Source organism: Lampris incognitus, chromosome 6, assembly GCF_029633865.1.
Source record: "Lampris incognitus isolate fLamInc1 chromosome 6, fLamInc1.hap2, whole genome shotgun sequence".
Lineage (NCBI taxonomy): Eukaryota > Metazoa > Chordata > Actinopteri > Lampriformes > Lampridae > Lampris > Lampris incognitus.
The window spans coordinates 23,535,547-23,558,014 of NC_079216.1; the positions used below are offsets into that span (position 1 = coordinate 23,535,547).

Consider the following 22,468-nt stretch of genomic DNA (forward strand, 5'->3'; position numbering starts at 1 on the left):
ACATTTCTCCATTATATCTTGTTTAACATGAGCAGGGGAGAAGAGCTTTATCTTTAAAATACAGCTTACTCTGACCGGGCTGTGTCGCCTCAACCCAGAGGTGCCCGACTTGTGCCCGTTGTACATCAACACTTTTGCACATTTGTTGCAGCTAACAAAGTGCAGTTCTTTTCCATGTTTGTCTGTCACAACTGAGAACATTTTCCAAATATCAGACTTCCCTTGCTTTGTTTTTGTATTGTAATGACCAACTTTGAGTTTCTTTTCAACTTCATTTGTTGACTCCATCTTTTTTGTTGGCGCTAGCTAAATCACGGGACCCAGTTTATTTTTTGACCACCCGCTCCCGCCCACAGCAAAGTTAAAACCGCCAGCTCCCGCGAGATTTGTGTCGGGTCCCGCGGGATCCCAATCCCAACGCAGTCCTCTACCTGCAGTCAGTTTAGACTGCAGAGCTCACTCAGATGAGTTATGAAACACTCCGCTCTCAATATACGTTGTGTCCGGATGAACTGATTCAACTTCCTTTGACTTTCTTACCTGGGTTACTGAGCATGCATCAACACACCGTAGAAAATTATTCTTCCAACCAAACAAATCTATGTTGCAACAACAGCGCCTCCAGCTGCATATCTGCTGTAGATGTATCGCCATTGCTTTTTTACTGCAGTGCTAAAACCACAGATGAACGATTTGCCTAAAACTATGCACAGTGTCGACTAGTGGTTTTGATAGTTGACTACTGAAACTCCTAATCTCCAGCCATTTTTCCTGAAACTGTTGATTTGCACCCCAATACTCTGGACTAGCAGATCACTTTCACTGATCCCTGGCAGCAATGAAAACACATATGCAGAGTGCTAAGCTGTTTGACCTTAAAAATGGCTATACATATTCTGCTAATCACAATACAGGATGTAGTTATTACACAGTATGGTTATTTTATTGCCCTGTAAAATAAGGAAATGAAATTATTACACTAAAGTGCACCCTTCCCTTGCTACAAAAATCTAACCTGTGTGCAAAATGGTAGCGAATTTCAATTTTTAATGTTTGGTATAGGTAGGGCACTGATACTATGTTTGTTAGTTTTATAATTTTATTTTTTCATCTATTATTAACATATATCAGAAGTGGTATGTAGAAAATGTATTAAAACATTGAATGTAAAAAGGCATTTTAATGCAGTTGTGCTTGTGAATAGTCAATGCAGTTCTTTCTGCTATATTGGCCATCTTAGCCAACATAGTAGAAAATTATTGACATTCAGGGCATCCCCGTGAGCCACACCCACACATGCCTCTTGAAATGTGTATGGGAAAATGCAACCGCCCAAAAGCTCCAGATTATTCTAGTTGTTTTATTCTTCAAACACTCGGGCTTTGGTGTGTAATAATGAAAGAGTACAACATATATTTCTGTACCGGAACACTTGATTCTCCTGAAATAGACTTCAAGTACACATCTTCCCCCTAATTTGGGTAAACCCACAGAACAAACAGGGGTGTGCATTTGTCCTACCTGTTAAGTCTCTTGCATGGCGAGGGAGAGGGGCTGGACTGCAGTGAGTTGGAGGCAGAGGAGCCGGTACTGAGGCTGCTGTCAGGGCTGCTGAGGGAACACACTCTCTCCATGGACACACTGGTGTTTCTGCAAGCCTCACAAACACACTCCCTGTTACACCTGCAACACACAAGTAAGCACAAGTCATTTAAAAGAAAAACAGCCACTATGAGTAGGCACACCTGGTATTAGCTCTGCATGCATACAAGAATCCCTTCACACTTAGACACATGATGATGCACACCAGCAGTGGTGTTCTGCCAAGCTCTACACATTCATCCCATTTACAACTGAAGAGACTTAACTAAGTTTTTTTTTTTACAAATATAGGGAATTGTAATGCCAGCAGAGAGAAAGGGAAAGTGGTGAAGTAAATGAAAATGTTGCGCTATGTCCATCTTTAATCAAATGTTTCCAAACTTTTCTGACTGCGGAAACAGACAACACATCAAGTCATAGTAATAAAACTTCTTAAAATTACATTTTGTACAACTTTAGTGAATGAAGTATTTTGCTTTGAAATGAATTCTATCTTTCATTTTGCCATCGGCCCTGCTGGTGGAAAGATAATTTCCCATCTGACTGCTCAGAGGATAGGGTAAGACCTTCCAGACAAAACTTTTTTTTTTTTTTACAGGATGGAAGAGATAGGCCAAAGAGGAGGTTTTTGGATGTGGTGAGAGAGGACATGCAGGTGGCTGGTTTGACAGAGGAAGACGCAGGAGACAGGAAGAGATGGAAATGGATGATCCGCTGTGGCGACCCCTAACGGGAGCAGCCGAAAGTAGTAGTAGTAGTTGACAGGATGGAAGAGATACATTTCTATTATGTTACTAAGAGAGGTACCCGGCGTTGCCCAGAGAAAATGTTCTCTCCAAAACAACCAACAAGATCTGATCTTTACGATATAATCGATGAAATATAGGATAATTTATGATATGATACATGTGATAAACGAATGTCGAATAAACTAATCTTATTAACGAAAATGATCAAATGTCATAATTTTCAATCCATTCATCAAGCTTCTTTGCCAATGTGTGTATTAATCGCCACAAATCCGCCGCCGCCGCAAATCGCCACAAAATAAACTCAATTTCACAAATAAATCAAATTTTTCACTTCGTTTTTGAAATATTTTTGGAACTGTGCAATCCTTGGAAAGTGCTGATTCTAAAGATACCTTTGTTTTGTTCTGCAATGAGTATTTCTGGAGTTCTAAGCGAACATACAAACATACGCTCTTGCTTTATATACTATATAGATGTTCTCTTCTTTCTGTTATCTTTGATGTTACTCACCCTCTCAGATGGCACCTCTGACCATCTTCATTCTCCGCCTCTTCTTCACCATCTGTTGGTTCACTGTGGATGCTGACTACACTCGGGGCTGGGCTTGGTGTGTCACCCATTATGACTGCGACTTCACGCTGCTGCTGGGTAGAATAGTCCAGTCGCCTCTTCGAATTCAGCACACCCTCTTTGAAGCAGCTCCCTTCCTCTTCCGAGTCATTGTCCTCCTCATCTGTATCTGAAACTTCCTGTTTCCTGGTTTCTTCAAGAGGCTGCCCCCGCTGAGGTTGCTCTCTTTTTGCCACTGCCTGTTCTACAATGTCAGCCAACTTTGGCGTTCGACAGATGGATATATGGCTGTTGCTGGGGTGGGAGGAGTTCCTTTTGATATGGAAATAAGAAACGGGGGAAAAAAGTGTGAAATAATGAATAAAAGGGAAAAAATCTTGGTTTTGCACATCTATGCTGTATCCGTCCTGTTTTAAGAATTTTTTTTTTTAGATTTGCACTTCCCTCACATCATTGTGAGGCCCAATGATGTGAAGGAAGTGCAAATGTGGCAAGATTCAGTATGGTTGGCACATCTGGCTTAGCTTTCCTGCTCTCTCAAATGTAGAAACAAAACACAACTCTGCTTAAACCGCAGTTGATAGGTTATAAAGTCCTAGTACATTTAAAAACACAAAATAGGCCCAGAGTCTCACCAGTTACGACCACATCTTTCCCTCTAATGAGTCTTATATTATCTGAAAGACTCACTTGTTGTAATGTCTGTTCTTTTTGTTGGCTGGCTGGGGCCAAACAACGTGAGCTATGCCGATGTTGATTGGCTGAGGGGCAGAGAGAGCTGGCATCTGATTGGTCAGGAGCTGCTGCTGTATCACTGAGCTGTAATGGCTGCTGTGAGGACGCACATTCCTGCAAGAAGGGAAAAATCAAGTTTGGTGATCTGGTTAAAATTTGTGGTTAAGATATGAAAATGTGCTCTTACACTGAAAATAACCAGAACTATGGGTATTAATTACATACATTCGGAAACACCTTAAATTGATTCTGGGAGGGAAACTTCATAATCTCTCCAGGTTGCACAAGATGACCATGCCAGTTTACTGACTGATGACTGCTCACTAGATTGTGCAATTAATGTGCATCCACAGTATGACAATTATGAAATTTAAGGGTGAAAAATGAGGGTAAAGAGCAGTGTACCTAGAACACACCTGCACGATTAATCCTAAATACCTGAATGTCAGAACTGTATGTTAATTATGTAATTTGCAGATATTGAAGTGTTTGAATCACATTTTCAAAGAATCTGAAAGCCCCCATGTGTTAAATTAAGTGCTTCCATTATGCCTTGCCAATCACAATTTATGAGTACACAACATGCATCCATGTGATCACAATAACAAGAAGTCAGCACCAACAGGTAGGAGAGGGAGACAGATGCTCAACAGAGCATTTTTGGGAAAAGGAGGGACAAATAAAGTGAAAAGTAATGGAAAAGCTGATGTTATCATAAATGCAAATGTGCAATAAATTATTTTTTTTAATTTGAGACCAAGACTAATAATTATTAATAATCAGGATCAACATATCTAGCTGAGTAGCTGGGATTATAATTTTGACATTATCATGCAGCCCTAATGCAACATATAAAAAGTATTGCACTAATATTTACTTTACAAATCCTGAAGTTATTAGTGAATTTCAAATGATCAGAAAATATCACCCATTCAAGCCTTGCATGATGCATAAGAGTAATTAGTTCTGTTAAAATTAACGTGGTGATTTTTGCGATTAATTTGAAATATGTAATGCGTTAAAAAAAATTAATGCAATTAACACAGCCGCGTTCTGTTTACTTCCTGTGGCAGTGGCGTGAGGCTGTTTCACGGGCATATCGGGGGACCCAGCTAACACTCCGACGTCGCAGCAACGTCACCCGAAAGTACCCTTTTGCTCACAGCGACACTAACCTCTGGCGACATTCTTGTGATGTCACAGTAATGTTTTAAGCGAACGCTGCCACTTGGCCCCGTGGATAAAGTTGCCACAGCATTGTGCCTTTGTCGGTCGCATATGTTATTTTTGGTACCATGAATAACGTTGACATTGTGCACTCTCCCTCCTGTTTGTCGGCGGAGGAGAGCTGCAGGCTTTACTTGCTCCCAGCCGTCATCCCTTCTTGGAGAATATTAGATATACTAGTACTACACTGCTGTTCCACTGGGGCGCACAGGGGTTTCTGTGATGCGCCATTATGAACAAAATGAACATGTAATGAATATCGTAAATTCACGACACTTTAAATTCAACTGGCACTTCAACATAGAAGATGTTTGTTGTTAATCATCATTTAGTAGTGCGTACAAGAAAGTACTGCCTTGTAAGCTGCTGGTCTCGATGCTTCTGAAATTCAACTGGCACACTTTAGCATATAGGCCTGGGTTTGTTATTATTTCTGATAGTGCATATAAGAAATATGCCCTTCAAGCTGACAGTCAATTCTGATGGCCGTGATGGTTTTATTCAAAATCTGTAGTTCACAGGAAAAATCTGTGTTCAAAGTTGTAAAGATGCTGTAAAACAATGGTATTTGAATTTAAATGCACCACCTTTGTGTTGATTCTACATTAATTACAAGTTTCAGTCTTGGAAAAAAAAAGCAATTAATCATGACTAATCACAACAAATTGTGCAACCCAACATACTCAGGTGGGAAAACCTCCACAAAAACTGTTACTGAGAAAAATCCATGACTAGGGGAGTTTTTTGAACAGGGAATATCCAGGACTTCTAATAAGTGACTCACCCCCAGTCGCTGATCCTTTGTGGGCCAGCCCCACAGTCACTGGTAAGGGATGAAGGGGGTGGAGGAGGAGGATGAGAGGGAGGGGGACCCATTGTAGTCATCTGCTGCCAGGCTGCTGGGACAAGGAGCTGCTGCCCTCGGCTGGACCAAGCCTGCCGCCCAGACAGAATAAGAAGACATTTAGGGAGCTGTATGCCTTTTAATCCTGTAAGGAAAGTCTCTTTTCGCTTGCCCTGCTCCACAGCCAAGTCAGTAGGAGAGTCAGTAGGACAGCAGTCCTGAAACTCATGAGCGTGTCAGTGTTTTATTCCCAAGACCTGTAAGCAGGCTGAACACTTGCAGAATAAAATGGCTTTGCCTGAGCTGTTCAGCTGAAGAATAGGATCCCTACTCACAACTAGGGTTGGGTACCATTCACATTTGAACTGATACCGACCGGTACCAGTACCCAATGGTACTTTTTTTCGGTACTTTATTCTCTAATGATCAAAATGTAATATCAGTTGTAAAAGTAAGCATGCACGAAACCGTCCAGACCCACAGTGCACCTGCCGAGTGTGAAGTCAATCATATTGTTGTTGAGCAAATCGAAGGACAGACGGACAGTCTCCTTCCATTTCAGATGGATTATTATTATTCCGAGGAATTTTGAGGACCAGCGAGCGTGTATACTAAGCGTCCCTCTCAGGTCGTCCATGCTTGAGTGACCACAATTTGCGGCACACAGCCCACGGCGCCAACACTGTGGGAAAAATAAGTCAGCTTTTTGCATCACAAATATTGCAGCAAGTGTTGTCTGTGCCAAGTTTGGAAAAGTGTGACCGTTTTGCCCTGACTGTATTGGACTTGAACAAGCTGTAGGTTTAGGGGAGGGGTAATGTAGTCTCGCACTCTCTTTCTCTCTAACGTATACTCTCACACAAGACACGCAACTTGCCACAAGTGGTTAACTAGGAGGGGTTTTTCAAAAGGCTCATAAGGAATCTTATCAATATTCATTTTAATTCACAACACAACCTGCTCTCAAGGTACCAAAATGTGGCACCGACTGATCTAACATGAATAAGTACTTGGTAGTACCGATGAAATTCAGTCGGTACCCTTACAAGTATCGAGTTCGGCACCCAGCCCTACTCACTACCCTACACTGCAGCCACCAAATATGGACGTCTATTTGCTGCTGTAACTCAAAAATCTGTGGCTCACTGTCATGTGAAGACTCATTAACAATGACCCATTTTAGGTCCAGAAGAGTAGTTTCAGAAAGAAGTCAGTACATCCAAGTGTACCCCTCCATTGTTTATTTGTCCATTTTGCACTGATTAGCATGATACAGGTTATAAGAAACAATTAAAAAGCGATGAAGTATGTTAACTATCTGATGTGATATCCAGAGCGCCATCTTTCTTTTACCTGTGCCATTACTCCGGGCCTCATTGGTAGCGGCTGTATGGCAGGGGCCTGAGTCACCATGGGCACAGAGTATCCTGCTGGCTGGTTAAGATTAGCTTGGAAAAAGAAATGAAAATATCAATACTGGAATTTATTCAACACCATAACACACTGACAGAAACAACAGAAATGTAATGTGATCTTTTACACGTGCAGATAATATTCAAATCTACTGCATGAAGTATAAGCACTAGAAGAAGAAAGCCACTTTATTTTTGTCACTGTACAGGTTACAATGAAATGTGTTCTCTGCGTTTAACCCATCCTATTGTATAGGAGCAGTGGGCAGCTACAGCGCCTGGGGACCAACTCCAGTTCTTCTTTCCATTGCCTTGCTCAGGGGCACAGGCAGGACTATTAACCCTAACATGCATGTCTTTTTGATAGTGGGAGGAAACCAGAGCACCCAGAGGAAACCCACACAGACACGGGGAGAACATGCAAACTCCACACTGAAAGGACCTGGGGCGGCCTGGGGTTCGAACCCAGGACCTTCTTGCTGTGAGGCAACAGTGCTAACCACTGGGCCACCGTGCTGCACATCTACATCTGATTTCCAAAACCTTTACAGCTTGGACATCTATCTCTTGTATTTTGTGCTAAGAAATGTGTAGTTCCCTTTGCTGTGTCTGCAAGAACAATGTATGAATTTATGAATAATAAAAAGAATGCAAAAACAATGCATCCAACAAATAAAAAAATGACACTGATTTCTATTTGTGCATCTTGGTAGAGAAATGCATGCTTCAGGCTAAAAGCTATCTCCATACCTTGCATGGTCGGGGGACAGAGTATAAGTGCAGGCGGGAATGAGTCGCTGCACCCAAACTGGCCATTTCCTGCTGGCAGAGCGATCCCTGGATGCAACACTGAGGGAGCCGACTGGGTCAAAGCCTGGATGAAGAAGTTGGACACAGAAGAGAAAAACAAGGGGGAAGTGAAGTAGGTAAAAGATGAGAGGAGGAACAATATAGAAGGAGACAGTAGCAGTTACAGGACGAAGGGGAAAAGGGTGTAGGAGAGAGGTTGTAAATTAGTAACAGAGGAACAGATGAAGAGATAAGAAATAAAGATAAAGAGATAAGAAAAAGGCAAAGAAGGGGGAGAGGGAGAGCAAATACTCTTGATGACTGTCATTGAGACAGTGCTGAACCTAATAAAGAAAGGCGATACAGGCCAATATTGTCACAATAGTGTAGTGGCATATTCTCTCCTGAAGATGGCAATGTAGCTCAATAGCAAAAGTTAGCAAAACTTATAGCAGCATTACATAACCAAAGCTTAGTGTATAGTGCCAGACATATTTAAATACATCTATTTATATATATTCTGTGCCCTGGAAAAACCTTGGGTGTCTCCAAAGGACAAACATAATGACATAATTTCCCTACCGCTATAACCCACGGCCAGGTCTGCCTTAAGTGGTGGCTTTCAGACTTTGGGTAAAAACGTTCTCACATCTTTCTCATGATCCAAACTTGCTTCTCAAACAACGGCCAGGTTAATTTTACACCACATCTACAATGACATGCTAAAAAGGAACTTGAACTGTTTGGATACATAACATAGCCTTTGAGAGTCACACAAATCTAATTTCCATCTAACAACTGTCCTTTTCGAAAACAATTTGAGGAAAGTCATGTTTGCACCCTGTCTTCAAACAAGAGTTCATGCAAAATCTGCTGTCCAAGACATTCATCTTAATGTTACCATACCAACTTTGACTGAATCCATAGGGAAATCTCTTTTCACTTGCCCCGTCTACATTGGACAACAAGCCCTGCTGGAGCTGAAAGCCATTTAGAGTATTGTTCAAGGACACTTCAGCATGATGGATGCTTACTCAAGGGAGGGTTCCCCTACAACACCTGGCTAGCATAGGTTTTAGGGTGTGGTTACAATTGCATAAATTGGGCATAGGCAACCGTGCGTGCCGTGGAGTGCCATAACTAAACAGGTTTTCTATCTAACTAGTCGCTACACCATGTGATTTCATGGACTACCACACTTTCAGACAAAAAGGGACAGACAACTCCATGAAATCACATGGTGTAGTCATTAGTTGGAGGAAAAATCTGCACACTCATGGCCCTCTCCATGGCATGTGGTTGCTTATGCCTTGCATTAATCATTGAATGATAGGATGTTGGGAACAAATGGCAGACCGCATGAGTAGTCCCAAATCAAGTCGGATTTTGCTCCCATTTAAAAACATTCTGAATAAGAACAAATGAAGATTCATGTGACTGTAGTGCGAACTTCCTGTTTTTGAAAAGGCATCATGGGTTAAACAATTGCCCCATTGGACTGTAGTGATACCCGGTGAGAAGATTCAGCGAAGTGGTATATTTCTCAATACTGAAGCAATCAGGGAAGATTTTGTCTGTGCAACTCTAAATGATGCCCACCAATGTTTTCTTGAGGTTTGGGTCCAAAAACAGTGAAGCTACCCTTTAACAACATACCCTTCATACATATTTTAACTTCAATATTCAAACAGTTTACCTGAGTATATACTGGTATCTTGCCGTAGCCCAGGGGAAGGCCATTGGAAGCAGAGGAGACCACAGGGGGTCTAGAGAACTGAACCGTGTTCTGGTTCAGGGCATCATAAATTGCACTGGTGGGTCGACTGTGGCACATGTCCATCACATGGAAACAAGACTGCACACTAGAAGAGATTGAAGATGGGAGTTTTGGTTGGGTTAGTATTTTTTTCCCCCTGGCAGTAACCATGCCCACAACATGAAAAAAAAAAAAACACTGAAAAAATCTAAGTCTTCTAAGGACAGCACAAAAAAGTGGGTGCTAAAGACCTTATGTATCTTTCTGGTTCCTATGAAGCAAACATCAGATTTTGTTTGTTCACACATCCGTCTCTGTCCCTGTGCGTCTATGCATGACTTACTGGTTGCTGTGTGGGTAGTCGAGCAGATGAGTCATGGTAAGGAAGGGGTGACTAAGGACATCTGAGGGGACAGTCCTCTGCTCGGCATCGATCAAAAGCATAGTCTTCAACAGAGAAACAAACTCCCTCCTGTCGGCTTTTTCTGCCTGCACGTCACTGCTGTCAGGACTCAGCACCAAGTTCACCTGATAGACAACGGGAGACATAATGGGGAACAGAGACAAATAAATAACATAATCGTACTAAATTAAATCATGAAAGCTGGGCACCGACTTCCCTGCCTCAACACTGATCCGTCTTCCTAGTAACTGAATGAAGGTGTGAAGGTCTGCATTAGACCAAACGGAAGACTTTTAGCTCTCAGCTTCACGTATCAGGGCAGACGTCTAATAGAGGTCAGACTGCCGTGGTTTTGGAGATCTAATTAAAAAGATAAAATTTAACAGATTGCAGTGTCTATACTTGACCTGAAAGACAACCAGTTTGCATCTCCTTGAGCTGTTTATCTAAATCTCTCACCTTATCTTTTCACATTGCAGTTATGCGTGTTGTAGCTGGATTGCATCCAGACTACGTAGAGTTGTGTTTAAATGTGACCAAAAACATTCATGTATTTTGTTTTTTTTCCAGATTCAATAGCAATGCTGCACCAATTTTGCTGCCATTGACATACACCGGGGAACCAAAACATTATGATCACCTGCCTAACAGACTGTTGGTCCTTCGTTTGCCGTCAAACGGCACCGAACTGCCGAGGCATGGACTCCACAAGACCCCTGAAGTTTTCCTTGTGGTATCTGGCACCAAAACATTAGCAGCAGATCCTTCAAGTCCTGTGTGTTGCGAGGTGGAGCCGCCGTGGATCAGATTTGTCAGTCCAGCACATCCCACACATGACCAATCAGATTGAGATGAAGGGGTGTACCTGGTCTACAACAATTTTAGGTAGGTGGCAGATGTCAAACTGATGTCCACATGAATGGCAGGACCCAGGATTTCCCAGCAGAACATTCCCAGAGCATCACACTCCCTCCACTGGCTTGTCGTCTTCCAACAGTGCATCCTGGTGCCATCTCTCCCCCAGGTGAACGGCGCACATGTACACGGCTATCCACGTGATATAAAAGAAAACTGAACCCATCAGACCAGGTGACCTTCCACCGCTTCAAGGTCCAGTTCCAATGCTCGCGTGCCCACTGTAGGCACTTTCGAAGGTGGAAAAGGGTCATCATGGGCACTCTAATCAGTCTGCGGCCACACAGCCCCATATGTAATAGAAGAGTGTGATGCACTGTGTGTTGTGACACATTCTTTCCATAACCATCATTAAACTTTTCTGTGACTTGTGCCACAGTAGACCTTCTGTTGGTTCGGACCAGACGGGGTAGCCTTCATTGCCCTTGCACATCGATGAGCCTTGGGTGCCCAACACCCTGTCGCTGTGTGTGGTTTGTCCCTCCTCAGACCACTGTCGGTAGGTACTCACCACTGCTGACTGGGAGCACCCCACAAGCCTTGCTGTTTCAGAGATCCTCTGACCCAGTCGTCTGGCCATAACAATTTGGCCCTTGTCAAAGTTGCTCAGGTCTTCACTTCTGCCCATTTCTCCTGCATCCAACACATTGACCATGACAACTGATTGCTAGCTTACCATCTAATCTACCCAGACCTTGACATGTGCCCTTGTTTGGACATGATCAACATTGTTCGGTTCACTGTGAGTGGTCACTGTGTTTTGGCTGGTCGGCATATGTGTCCTAGTATGACTGGATGATAAAAGCTGCACTGAAATGACAAGTGCAACAACTAAGTGTTTGATAAATCCGGGTTAAAATGAAGCACACCACACCACAGCACTCCAGCTTGACTCACATGCGCGATGTCATCTAGACAGCTAAAGATGTACTTTCTGGCCTCTTTGGATTTCAGCCCCGTCTCCTTCTCATGCTCCTCTGTCGTCTAGGTGGGGAGAAGAAATCACAAAATAAAACATATACGTGCTGCTGGCCATTATGAAAGCAGTCGTGTTTTGAATGAAAATGAATGATAATTACAACAGCAAAAAAAAGACCGGAGCATAGGCGGTTGTTCCTCCATGCAAATTTCACTTGTACCTTTAATCTCCAGGAGGCACAGGGGTACTCGGACTCCTTACAGAAGAAACGAGACGTCTTGCTCCCCTTGTTAAGTAGCTGCTGACCAGGAGGGCCCTGAGTCTGAGAGATGTACCGGATCTGAACAGAGAGGGATGCCAGAGAGGGCAACAGGTGGAGAGAAGAGGGGAAGATCAAAGAGAGGGAACGGGTCAGGGGTGACAGGGATACGAGGGGGGAGAGTGGAGTAGATGGGAGAAAGGAAAGATGGTTGAAATGAAAAGATGGGGAAGGAGAGAGGGAGACAGAGCAGGTAGAGAGGGGCATGGAAGAAAAGGGGGAAACAAAACATATGGGATAACAGTTAATATAAAACCAAACATTTCCTCAAAAATATCGTTTGAACAGGATTAAAATCAGTTAATTCTACCCTATTACTGACAACGTACTAACAATGTAGTAAAGACTTCAAACAAACCATTCTCACTATGAAAACCTACATCCTGCTATCCTACATGAGTGACTCTAGTGTGGTAGTCTTTAGTGAGGGTCTCAGGACAGGATGTTGTGTTGCTGTAAAGCCCCCAGAGGCAAATTTGTAATTTGTGATATCGAGCTATACAAATAAAATTGACCTGACTTGTTTCATAGGTTCCTCTGAAAAGACCAGCTGTGCTTACATCTGTCTGTTAAACACATCTGTCTGTTAAAGCTGGTGTGGCCTGATGGGAATAAACCTCCTAATCCCAACAATGCCACTGCCATGCCTCCGTCACTGAACGACAACATTTCATCACGACAACACACTGCATTTTGCTGTACATTAAATCTGTATGTTACAATATAGTGTCATATATTAGGCTGTGTTATACCTCTGCACTTTAACCTTAGCCGCCTTACCACGCCTGCATTTCTTGTCGAGCCCGAGGCGGACGCAGCCCACTCGCACAGTCACGGACACATACACACAAAGGACACATTTACAACACTGAACTGATCAGCGCATTACTACTAAATCGGTTATCCATCCATTATCCAAACGGCTTATCCTGCTCTCAGGGTCGCGGGGGTGCTGGAGCCTATCCCAGCAGTCACTGGGCGGCAGGCGGGGAGACACCCTGGACAGGCCGCCAGGCCATCACAGGGCCGACACACATTCACACCTAGGGGCAATTTAGTACGGCCGATTCACCTGACATACATGTCTTTGGACTGTGGGAGGAAACCGGTGCCCCCAGAGGAAACCCACGCAGACACGGGGAGAACATGCAAACTCCACACAGAGGATGACCCGGGACGACCCCCAAGGTTGGACTACCACGGGGCTTGAACCCAGGACCTTCTTGCTGTGAAGCGACCATGATAACCACTGTGCCACCGTGCCGCCCACTAATTGATGAACTGACTAAATTGGTTATTTATTTGTTATTGCTCATAAAGACGACTTCATGAAACTGCATCCCATTTCTACCGTTTGGTTGCATTACATTCCCAACAGCCTCCTGTTTTTACGGAGAACACCCACTTTACTGTACATGTCGATGTTATCATGGTCTACTGAAATAATATTCACAAAGCCAACTGCAGCGAAAGAAAGAAATCCCCCATTTGTCTACTTCATCCCATCTTCTGCACTCCGACAATTCCCATGTTGCATTTCGCAAGCAACTCCTGGCCTCGCGTGCAAATGCAACGCATTATATTCACTGTCTAACTCAGCAACTTTGTCTATTATGTCCGACGGGGGCAATGAAACTGATTTCCATGTTTTCTTCCAGTGTTTCAGATGTGAGGAGGGAGGATAAAACAGTTTGCTTTCTGGAAACATCTATCTTGACACACCGTGTCCATGAAGTGGTGTGAGGAAAATAAAGCTAGTGCAATGCCCAACTCTGACCAGCTTTCACTTATGTAAGCACTGGCTGACAGCAATAAAACACTTTATCTATGATGGGAACAATTCAGCAAGTATGGATGAAACACATCCGAGTGTGCAGTGTGCATTTCCCGCAGGCTATGGGAGGGACACGCTGAAATGGAAATGTTTGGTGGAAAACAGAAGATCCTGCTCCCTCCATTTTAATTTTTTTAATGGACAAAGATAGTTATTCTGTGACAGCAAAGAAGTGAAGGTGAGTAGAGGCAAGTTGATTTCTACTACAGAAACAGAATTAATGCTTTTCAAACATTAACAAATATAAGGAACAGCGTGTGTTGTTCTGACCTACAACAGCACCAACACTTTCTGAGTGTAGTGTTTTGTAATGTAGTGTTTTGTAATGTAGCCCACCACAAGCGTCTGTAAACCAGGAAGTAAGTGTAGTTTGCACACAAGTTCAGCACACACACAGACACACACACACAGGACACCGCTCGGCATTATGGCTGCTAATGGAGTGTTATCCCTTCACAAACACAGAGACAGACAGACCGACAGACAGAGACAGAGAGAAAGAGAGACAGACAGAGAGACACACACACATACATACAATGAAAAACAAAGTAGAAATAACTTATTGTTATTTCTACTTTGTTTTTCAATTAACACATTTTAATGTCAAATCAAAAGCTTTGGCAACACAGATGAACAATTTGTCATGCCAATAAAGCCAACTGAATTGAACTGAAACAGAGAGAGAGAGAGAGAGAGAGAGAGAGAGAGAGAGAGAGAGAGAGAGAGAGAGAGAGAGAGAGAGAGAGAGAGAGAGAGAGAGAGAGAGAGGTCATGTCACAGCCTAAGAGACAAGCAGCCCAACACATGACAGCTTTAGTCTCCTCACAACCCATGCTCCACCTTCTGATCTACTTCTGTTTCTTTATTGTTATTGTTGTTTTATTGTTTCTTTATTGATCATTACAAGGTTGTGTTGATGTTCATTATTAGTGTTATTGTGTACCATCCAAACTGAATTTTGATGCTTTGGCAACGTTTGTTTTAAAACTTTCATGCCAATAAAGCCCTTTGAATTGAATTGAATTGAATTGAGACAGAGACAGACAGAGAGAGAAAGACAGCTGGGGGGGGGGGGGGACAGAGACAGAGACAGCCAGAAAGAGAGAGGGGAGACAGAGACACAGAGAGAGACAGCCAGAGAAAGAGGGGGGAGACAGACAGAGAGACAGAGGAGAGAGAGAGAGAGAGAGAGAGAGAGAGAGAGAGAGAGAGAGAGAGAGAGAGAGAGAGAGAGAGACAGAGAGAGAGAGAGAGAGAGAGAGAGAGAGAGAGAGAGAGAGAGAGAGAGAGAGAGAGAGAGAAAGAGAGAGAGAGAGAGAGAGAGAGAGAGAGAGAGAGAGAGAGAGAGATATTGAAAATAATTATTCTTTCCCTTTCAGCTCAACTAGAAGGAAAACCCCTCAGTGGCATTATGAGGTAAACACTATGAGGTACACATTATGAGGTAAACACTATGAGGTAAACACTATGAGGTACACATTATGAGGTAAACACTATGAGGTACACATTATGAGGTAAACACTATGAGGTAAACACTATGAGGTACACATTATGAGGTAAACACTATGAGGTACACATTATGAAGTAAACACTATGAGGTACACATTATGAGGTACACATTATGAGGTAAACACTATGAGGTACACATTATGAGGTAAACACTATGAGGTAAACACTATGCGGTACACATTATGAGGTAAACACTATGAGGTACACATTATGAGGTAAACACTATGAGGTACGCATTATGAGGTAACCATTATGAGGTACATGTTATGAGGTACACGTTAAGAGGTAAACATTATGAGATACACATTATGAGATACACATTATGAGGTACACGTTATGAGGTACACATTATGAGGTACACGTTATGAGGTACACGTTATGAGGTAAACACTATGTGGTACACATTATGATGTACACATTATGAGGTAAACACTATGAGGTACACATTATGATGTACACATTATGAGGTAAACACTATGAGGTACACATTATGAGGTACATATTATGAGGTACACATTATGAGGTAAACAGGAGAGACAGTGGCTTCTTCGAATCACATTAAATGTAAAACGTATCTCCTATGAAGTGTGGGCTCAAGTTAAGACAGTCTATGGTAGAGTGTGTAACATTAATAACAACAAGAAACTACACAGCAAGTAAGTGCACAAAGACAACCTAATATCCCAATGACCACCCCACTTTTTATTTTCAAAAAAAGGATACTACTTTCCTTTGCAACTGTGTGATTATCTTCTGACAGAGGACACGTGTGTTGTTAAATCCTGTCAGACACATATAGCATAGGATGCATGTGTGTTGATAAAATCCTGTCATAAATATGTAGCCTACCTCACCAAGAGTCAAAGGATGCATGTGTGTTGATAAAATCCTGTCGTACACATGTAGCGTACCTCACCAAGAGTCAAAGGATGCATGTGTTGATGAAATCCTGTCAGACACATGTAGCATACCTCACCAAGAGTCAAAGGATGTATGTGTGTGGATAAAATCCAGTCATACACATGTAGCGTACCTCACCAAGAGTCAAAGTATGCATGTGTGTTGATAAAATCCTGTCATACACATGTAGAGTACCTCACCAAGAGTCAAAGTATGCATGTGTGTTGATAAAATCCTGTCATACACATGTAGAGTACCTCACCAAGAGTCAAAGGATGCATGTGTGTTGATAAAATCCTGTCAGACACATGTAGCGTACCTCACCAAGAGTCAAAGTATGCATGTGTGTTGATAAAATCCTGTCAGACATATGTAGCGTACCTCACCAAGAGTCACACGGTTCATCACAGCCCAGCAGGCAAGATGTGGCAGATATATATGTCTCATATTCAAAAGCCGACTCTTTCACCTGGGGTGGTAAAAAGGATCTTACCGAGTGGTGTGTGTGTGTGTGTGTGTGTGTGTGTGTGTGTGTGTGTGTGTGTGTGTGTCTGTCTGTTGAGTGTGACATATTCACATCATACAGATTTATAATGTCTGTTTAAGAGCAAATAGTGTTGAAAAAGGCAGTGATGTGATTTTACATTTTATTAAGAGTGTGTGTGTGTGTGTGTGTGGCTAGAGCTCTGAACTAAACACACAGAGGCCAGAGGGCACTGGACTGAGAACCTGCTGATGGTGCACTGCACGCACACCATAGTATATGTTTGTGTGTGTGTGTGTGTGTGTGTGTGTGTGTGTGTGTGTGTGTGTGTGTGTGTGTGTCAGGCTCATGGCTATAAATACATTTTGCTGTGCAGACTGGAACTGGAGTGAGTCTTGGCATGGTGCAGCGCTCTTTCGGGGGCTACTGTATGTTTGTGTGTGTGTGCATTCCCTTGCATGGCCCGGAGGTCAGCTAAGCCCCATCCACCACCATCTCTTCGAGCCACCAGCTAGTGCCAAGAGCAAACATTACACCCCCCCTCCACCCCCCCCCAAAAAAAACCTTCTGCACAGCCACATGCTCACATGCAGACAAACAGTCACACAATCTGGATCCACAAGACACATCCCAGCCAGTAACTGTGTCAACATATTTAGGTTGAAGGGTGGAGGGGGTATAATGCAATACTATGGCAGTGGAAAGCAATTTTCAGTCTGTGGGGTAAGACACTAAACTGGTCAAGAGTATGGAGACGCCGCCGAAGATCTGCAGACAGAAACAATGGCCGCCGCTCACGCCCACCATGAACACGTGAAAACAGGCAGGAAGAACAACGGCAAAATCCTGCTCATATCTGTGTGGGTCCTTTCCCATGCTCCCTGCCCCTCACCGAGCAATCTCCCTTCACAATCCCAGTTGGGTTGTTCAGACCCGTCCTCTGGGAAAATAATCACATGTTGCCAAGAACAATTTCCGGTTTCGCTTGAGCCCAGATTAGCCTTACGATGATTTCACACTAGATTTGCTGGACATGAGTCACACAATAACATCGGTGTGCCGGGAAGGACCGGCAAACAGAGGTTTAGCTAAATAATGAACTGACTGTTCAATATCTGCTCGAGAAAGCAGGGTTCTCAGAAACAAGCACTGAAATATTTTATTTCTGCCATTTTATTTTCTATCGGTCTCTACTTCCCCCATTTGAGATATGGTTAAAGATAGATAGATAGATAGATAGAGGGAGGGAGGGAGGGAGGGAGGGGAGGCCAAACAGATAACAGACAGACAAGCAGAGACAGGCAGGCATGTTTACAGAGCTCTGGAGCTGTGTGTGTGTGTGTGTGTGTGTTACCTGGTCGTACTCCAGCGCTCCAGGATAGAGGGGCCAGCCCAGAAAGAGCTCAGCGATTACGCAGCCCAGTGACCACATGTCTATGGCCTCGCAGAACGGCAACCCCAAAATGATCTCCGGAGCCCTACAGAGAGAAGGTGGAGAGATGGTTGGTCTAAGAGTGTGTGAAGACAACTCCAGTTGCTAGGAATGCTGGGAATCAGTGTTAGTTTCATCTAAAAATTACGACAAAATTACTTCATTTGACAACTCTGATGATGTTGCTATTTGATGATGAAAACGTCAATAAAAATAGAGCAAATCCTTTATACTACTACTTTTACCACTTTTCTACTCTGAATTCCTCCCTATAGTCCCCTCCTCACACACCATTGGCACAAATACCACCATTCACCTAAGTGTTATGCATGTTATGTTTATTTCTGTTATTGTGTGTGATAATATGTGGAGTGTCATTTGTTGTCCATGTATGTATTGTGCTGCAGAATTTGTGTACCAAAAACAAATTCCACCGATCTTGGTCGTGTGGCTAATAAAACAATCTAATCTAATCTAATCTAACGTTTTATATAGCAATACATTAGTTATGAAGATGCTAACAAAGAACCACAAACTGTCAAGTTAAAAGTGGTGAAGATGTGTGTACTTTCACAATGTTGCGGGAGAAAAACAAACCAAAACGCTACCAATCTGAAGAGACTTACCCCATACCTCCACACAGTAGATCAGATATGGTAAAATAAATGAACAATACGGAGTGTGCAATGATCTATGATCCAGAATGTGAATTGCTTTTCTCATGACTGCAATGCTCCTTGCCAGCTTTGCTCGCACATACTATGTGATGTGAGGTTTCCACCAGATTCTGTGGTCTAGTATCACACCTAGACATTTATTTTCATATACTTGTTCTAGTTGGACATTGTCTATCTCTTTTTTTTGGGGGGGGATTTTTTCCCCTTTTTTCTCCCCAATTGTACCCGGCCAAGTACCCCACTCTTCCAAGCTGTCCTGGTTGTTGTTCCACCCTCTCTGCCAATCCAGGGAGGGCTGCAGACTACCACATGCCTCCTCTGATACATGTGGATTCGCCAGCCGCTTCTTTTCACCTGACAGTGAGGAGTTTCTCCAGGGAGACGTAGCGCGTGGGAGGATCACGCTACCCCCCCCGAACAGGCGCCCCGACCGACCAGAGGAGGCGCTAGTACTGCGACCAGGACACACACCCACATCCAGCTTACCACCTGCAGACATTGCCACTTGTGTCTGTAGGGACGCCCGACTAAGCCGGAGGTAACACGGGAATTCGAACCAGCGATCCCCATGTTGGTAGGCAATGGACCGCTACACTACCCAGACGCCCCTGTCTATCACTACTTTTACTTTGGTATTTATTATATGATTTCCAAACAACATAAACTTTGTTTACTCTGGATTTAAGGGTCATTTGTTTTTGTCAAACCACCGTTTTAATTTTTCCATTTCTATTGTGGTCACCTCCAAAAGCTGTTGTAAATTCTCACCAGAAAAAAATATATTTGTGTCATCAGCAAATAGAACAAATTTCAATATTTTTGATATCTTGCATGTATCATTTAAGTACAGAATGAACAGTTCTGGACCTAAAACCAACTCCTGGGGTACACCACAAGTAATATCCATGCATGACAGTTTATGTTCACCTATCATTACAAACTGCTACCTGTTACTTAAATAGCTTCTTAGGCAATTCTGTACCACCCCTCTAATACCTTACCTTTCCAATTTATCTATTAATCTGTTGTGGTCAATAGTGTCAAAGGGTTTTTTAGGTCTATAAATATTCCCACAGCAAAATCTTTTTGGTCTATGCAATTAGTTATTTCTTCATTTAATTCAATGAGCACCAGAAATGTGGATCTGTTTGGTCGAAACCCATGCTGGCTATCGGTCAACAGATTGTGCTTCTCAATGAATTTGTCTAGTCTAGCAGCAACTAGCTTTTCTAGTATTTTGAAGAATTTTGACAATAATGAAATTGGTCTGTAGTTTGTAAGTTGGTGTCTATCTCTGGTTTTATATAGAGGTATAACTTTTGCTATTTTCATTTTGCTTGGAACTTTACCAGATTGAAATGACATGGGTTAGTGGTTTAGCAGTACATTCGATTACTTTCTTAACTATCGTCATATCAATATCATTCCAGTGAGTAGATTTTTTTGTTCTTGCATTTGTTTACAATGTCCACGATTTCCTTCTCTTCTACCGCTCTAAGAAAAATGGAACTTGGATTTCTGTCCCATAATGACTGTGATTGTTTGTGTGTCATTGATTTTTACTGCCAGTTTTGGGCCCACATTTACAAAGAATCTGTTGAAGCCATTGACCACGTCTTCCATGTTATTTATAGTCTCGTCGTTATCTGTAAAGTATTGAGGGCAGATTGGGTTTCTAGATCCATTTCTAATAATACTATTCAGCACATTCCATATAGCTTTGATGTTGTTTTTATTGGTCTCTAACTCTTTATTATAGTATTCCTTCTTGCATATCCTCATCATGTTAGTTAGCTTGTTTTTGTTTTATTTTTGTAATTTATCTCTACTTTGATGGTTCTATGCTTTATGGATTATTTGTAGAGCTTTTATTTTTTATGACAAGCATTACTTAGTCCCTTTGTGATCCATGGACTATCTTTATATTTCCGTTTACTGTTGAATTGTTTTACTGGGCAATTTTTGTCATATAAGGATTGAAATACGTTTAGGAATGAATTGTAAGCTTTATTAGTGTTTTTTCCTTTGTATACTATATTCCACTTATATGTTAGTAATTCATCTTTAAAAGCATTCATGGATTCTTCTATTCTTACTCTTATTCATGTAATGTTGTTGGGAACTTTGTTCTTCCTAAAATTGCAGTCATAGACAGTAAAAACTGGTAGATGGTTACTGATATCATTTATTAAAAGCCGCTCTCTGTGTTGTCATCTGTAATGTTTGTAAATATATTGTCTATAAAGGTGGCACAGTGTGGTGTGATTCTGCTAGGTCTATTGATTTTAGGATATAAACCCAAACTATACATTGTACTAATGAACTCTTCAGTCTTTTTATGCTTATTTGGAATTTCGAGGTCTATACTGAAATCCCCACATATGAACACATCCTTTTGTGTTGCTATTGGATACGTTTCTTCTATCCAGTCCTTAAACATTTCAATATTTGATCCCGGTGATCTGTATATACAGCTCACAATTACATTTTTCTTTTTATCCATGCCGATTTCTATTGTAATGCATTCTAGCTCGACATCAACCACTGTCGTCACACTTTCCACCACCTTGTAATTGAAGCTTTTATCCACATAGAAAGCCACATCCCCTCCATTCTTGTTTTTCCTGCTCATATACAACAATTCATATCCATTCAATTCAAAGTCCACACCCGACTCAGGGTTGAGCCAATTCTCTGATATGGCTATAATACTGAACGGTTTCTTGAATTGACTTAGATATTCTTTGATGTTTTGGACATTGGCATATAGGCTTCTGCTGTTAAAGTGGATAATTGATATTTTATGATCGGGCTTAACCTTAGTGTTAAACTGATCCTCTGTGTAATAACAGCAATTGTTGTCGATAATATTGAAGAAACTATGTTCCGGATCAATATCATTTTCCATACCTTGTGATTTACGCTCAGTGTATTCAAAAATTTTCAATGCAAGCATCATCAAACCAAGCATCAAAAGATGCTGGGTATATTGGGAGAAGGATGCCGTATATGGAGATGCCAGGGAAGAGGAAAAGAGGAAGGTCAAAGAAGAGGTTTATGGATGTGGTGAGGAAGGACATGTAGGTGGCTTGTGTGACAGAGGAAGATGCGGAGGAGATGGAAACGGATGATCTGTTGTGGCGACCCCTAACGGGAGTAGCCAAAAGTAGTAGCAGTAGTAAATATCCAAAAGTTTTCAATCCCAGTTTGTCATATTCTGTCATCTTTGTTGTTTGCCGATTATCATTATCTCCAGACGGAGATGAATGACTTCTTTCAGAACTTGTCATGGCTGATTGCATGTTAGTGTGTGTATTTAGGCACTATTTTTTTAAAGATTTTTCATTACCTTGTTGTGTTGTTCTTTTGGACTCACTGGTATTTATCCA

At 42.2% G+C, this 22,468-nt stretch overlaps 1 protein-coding gene across 1 annotated transcript in view; it reads right to left on the reverse strand.

The window, feature by feature from the left end:
• The window catches only part of LOC130113779 (homeodomain-interacting protein kinase 3-like), a 118,981-nt gene that overhangs the window by 15,895 nt on the left and 80,618 nt on the right, over positions 1–22,468 (reverse strand). The window contains exons 5-15 of the mRNA XM_056281403.1: positions 18,325–18,448; positions 12,145–12,264; positions 11,903–11,989; positions 10,031–10,215; positions 9,628–9,793; positions 7,893–8,016; positions 7,084–7,178; positions 5,671–5,822; positions 3,615–3,773; positions 2,865–3,236; positions 1,522–1,683 (exon numbers count right to left, since the gene is read on the reverse strand). Of these exons, the coding sequence (XP_056137378.1) occupies positions 1,522–1,683; positions 2,865–3,236; positions 3,615–3,773; positions 5,671–5,822; positions 7,084–7,178; positions 7,893–8,016; positions 9,628–9,793; positions 10,031–10,215; positions 11,903–11,989; positions 12,145–12,264; positions 18,325–18,448 (1,746 nt within the window). The remainder of the gene's footprint in view (positions 1–1,521; positions 1,684–2,864; positions 3,237–3,614; positions 3,774–5,670; positions 5,823–7,083; positions 7,179–7,892; positions 8,017–9,627; positions 9,794–10,030; positions 10,216–11,902; positions 11,990–12,144; positions 12,265–18,324; positions 18,449–22,468) is intronic.